The sequence below is a fragment of the Magallana gigas genome, chromosome 1, assembly GCF_963853765.1.
Source record: "Magallana gigas chromosome 1, xbMagGiga1.1, whole genome shotgun sequence".
NCBI classification, from domain to species: domain Eukaryota; kingdom Metazoa; phylum Mollusca; class Bivalvia; order Ostreida; family Ostreidae; genus Magallana; species Magallana gigas.
The window spans coordinates 57,197,526-57,200,702 of record NC_088853.1 but is presented as its reverse complement, the minus strand read 5'-3'; the positions used below and the strand labels follow the sequence as shown (position 1 = coordinate 57,200,702).

Here is a 3,177-nt window from a genome sequence, read left to right as displayed (position 1 = left end):
GCTATAGCTATATTCATCAAAACATGTTTACGAACTCATATCAAGGTCGCTAGACAGCTACGTCAGAGTATTTTTTACCATAAACTAGGTCACACAGCTGTCTAGGTCACACAGCTGTTGTTTACGATCAAGGTCGCTAGACAGCTACGTCAGAGTATTTTTTTACCATAAACTAGGTCACACAGCTGTCTAGGTCACACAGCTGTTGTTTACGTCGCAGCTACATTGACTTCAGACACGTACACAGAGCTAGCGAGGTCACACAGGTGTTGTTTACCCAGCAGCTGCATTGACTCAAGTCACGTACACGGAGGGTATATAACACAGCATTTCTCTTCAGTTCCTCGCACCATTGAATGGAAAGCCTTCAGAACCTTATCGTGGAAAAAATCAGAGAGAAATTCAGCAACATGGCAGAGGAAAAGAAAATCAAAGAAGAACCAAAAGAAGAAGAAATGACTGAGATTGAGCCAGCCAAGAAGTTTGGATTCTCAGCCTCCGAGGAAAAAGAAGAAAAACCAGCATTTCTTCTAAAGCCTCCCAGAAATGAAGGCGGAGAAACTTACTTAGACATACTGAAAAGAGAAAAGCAGGAAGACAAGGAGTTCTACAAAATGATCGTCATCCAAGAAAAAAGAAGACTGGATAAGAACCCTCACTTAGTGACAGGAACCTTTGGACCCGGAACAGGCACAAAATCTCTCTACGACAAAATACAAGACCTGCTCAAGGATTACTATTACCCAGAAAACGAGTTCAACAGGCTGAAATTGGACGTCATTCTAGCAGAAAAAATAAAGGAAGAGGCTGAAGCAGAACTACAACAGAAAAGAGACGTGGAAAAAGAACTGCAGATCACCAAAGAAGAACTACAAAAGGCCATCAAAGAAAATCAAAAAGCCACTAAGAAAATTCAGGATTTGAAAGAAGAAGTCGCAGAGCAAGAAAAAGAAATTGAAGAGCAAGAAAAAGAAAATGACGAACAGGATAAAGAAATAGACAAACTGGAAGAAGAAGTCGAAAAACTGCAAGAAAAAATCCACAAACTAGAAAAAGCTCCTCCCCTATTCTTCTCCGCGGAAGAGTACAAAAAACTACAAACCTTCAATTGGATACTAGAAAACGAGATAGAGAGAACAGATATGAAAAATACTGCACTGGAAGAAAAACTGACCGAAAAAGAAAACGAACTGCAGGAATTGAAGGACAATCTCCAAGAAAACAGAGAAATAATGAAACGCATGGAAAGCGAAATGGAAACTTGGCTCGACATCGATTACGTACAAAAATCCAAGAAAATGGAGAAAAAACTGGCTGAAAAAGAAAAAGAACTGCAGGAATTGAAGTACAATCTCCAAGAAAACAGAGAAATAATGAAACGCATGGAAATCGAAATCGAATCTCCATACACCGATTACGTACAAAAATCCATGGAAATGGAGAAAAAACTGGCTGAAAAAGAAAAAGAACACCAACAAAAGAATGACATGATAACTCGCATGGAAGCCGATTTGTTCACTTGGATGGACAACGATGCTAAAAGAATCCAAGATAAAGAAAAAGTCCTGGATAAAAAAATGACAGAAAAAGAAAAAGAGCTCCAAGAATACAAACAACATGTCAAAGAAATGGAAAATATCAACCAGAAAATGAAAGAAGAAGTACAGAAAGCCACTCCCTTATACGATACCTCAGAAGCCGCAACTTTCATCAGAGAAATTCAACAGAAAGCTGATGAACAAATCCAAAAAGCTAAAGAAAAATTGGCCCTCATGGAAGCAGAAGTCGACGCACTCAAGCTAGACAACACAGAAAACGTCAAAATATTCGGAGAAATACTGGACCAAATTCTCCCCCACATCAAGGATATGACAGAAACTTTCAACGAAGCTGAAGCATGGGTGAAAGCAGCAGCCACAGGACAAGAAAGAGAAGCATGGAGCATCTATGTCGAACCCAAAATCGCCACGGAAGAAAAATTCAAAAGTCTCAAGGCACTCTTCACCGAACATTGCAAAAAATTCTGCTTCGTCAGAAACGGAAGAACCCACAATATCAGCGGGGAAATTCAGCTGAAAAAACCACTCAACATCAAAGAACTCAACAAACTCCTGGGACCAAACATCTATCTGAACGGAGGACCGAAGGAACAAGCCACTGAAAAATGGTCCATGGCCGCGAAGTTCAACGAAAATGATTATTTCTCGATCTTCTTCACGGATCAAGCCCTCAAAGGCGGAGAAACATCATGTGAAATCAGCAAATAAACGTGTTCCGAGTGAAAAAAATTCGTTTCCGAGTGAAAAAAATTGTTCTTTATTAACATTTTTCTCCTTTAACAATGTATATATGTTCATTTGTTCATTTATTTTGCTTTGAATTCAATAAAATTTGACTTGTTCTGTCTATACTGCCTTTGTTTACCTTTATTCAGACGCCATTTTGGATTTGACCTAAATAATATTAGACGCCATTTTGGATTTGACCTCAGTTGACCCCCCTATCTAGGGGCCTTATACTACTAACAACACACGTGTTCGATGTGCATGCGAAGTAATGCAACACTGTTTGTGCAAAATAATACGGATACCTCGGAAATCCTTTCAAACAATCTATATATTTTGTATTTCATTGATTGTTATTTTTTATAATCTTTATTACAACATTTTACTACCATGTGTAGTTCATGCATTTAGAAGTCCGTGCAACCTGAATGGCTCGATCAGAAAGCAATCGACCGTAACTTTCTCAACCGGTATATATACCCCAGTGGCAGTAGAGGAGCGATTGAAACTAATATGGCGACCGAATGCTTTTATGAATTCATGTCAGCTTTAAATTAACCTTAGTTTATTACGGAGGTTTAGATTAAACAACAAATATTAATATCAGTGGCCTGACCCCTTGCCAGCAAATATGTGTGCATGGCAACTAATAAGATGCAAGATACCCAACAGTAATGTATGTATCTTTCAAACAAGTCAAATGGATTGCACACATTCATTCATATATAAATGTTATATATACCAATAAATATTAATACTTAATATACATGAATCTTTGCTGTGTTTGATGTAAAAAAAAAATCATAATCTTTCACTTTCTCAGACCAAATGAATCTTGCTTGGATGCCAACAAAAATGGTTCTGCAGTTTTTGTCATTTACATGTATTGCTC

At 38.0% G+C, this 3,177-nt stretch overlaps 1 protein-coding gene across 1 annotated transcript; it reads left to right on the top strand.

The window, feature by feature from the left end:
* Positions 1-364: 364 nt before the first annotated feature.
* LOC105329597 (myosin-6) lies at positions 365-2,521 on the top strand. The gene has a single exon (XM_066075162.1). The coding sequence runs from the start codon at positions 411-413 to the stop codon at positions 2,265-2,267; it is 1,857 nt and encodes a 618-aa protein (XP_065931234.1). The 5' UTR covers positions 365-410; the 3' UTR covers positions 2,268-2,521.
* The last annotated feature ends 656 nt before the right edge of the window (positions 2,522-3,177 follow it).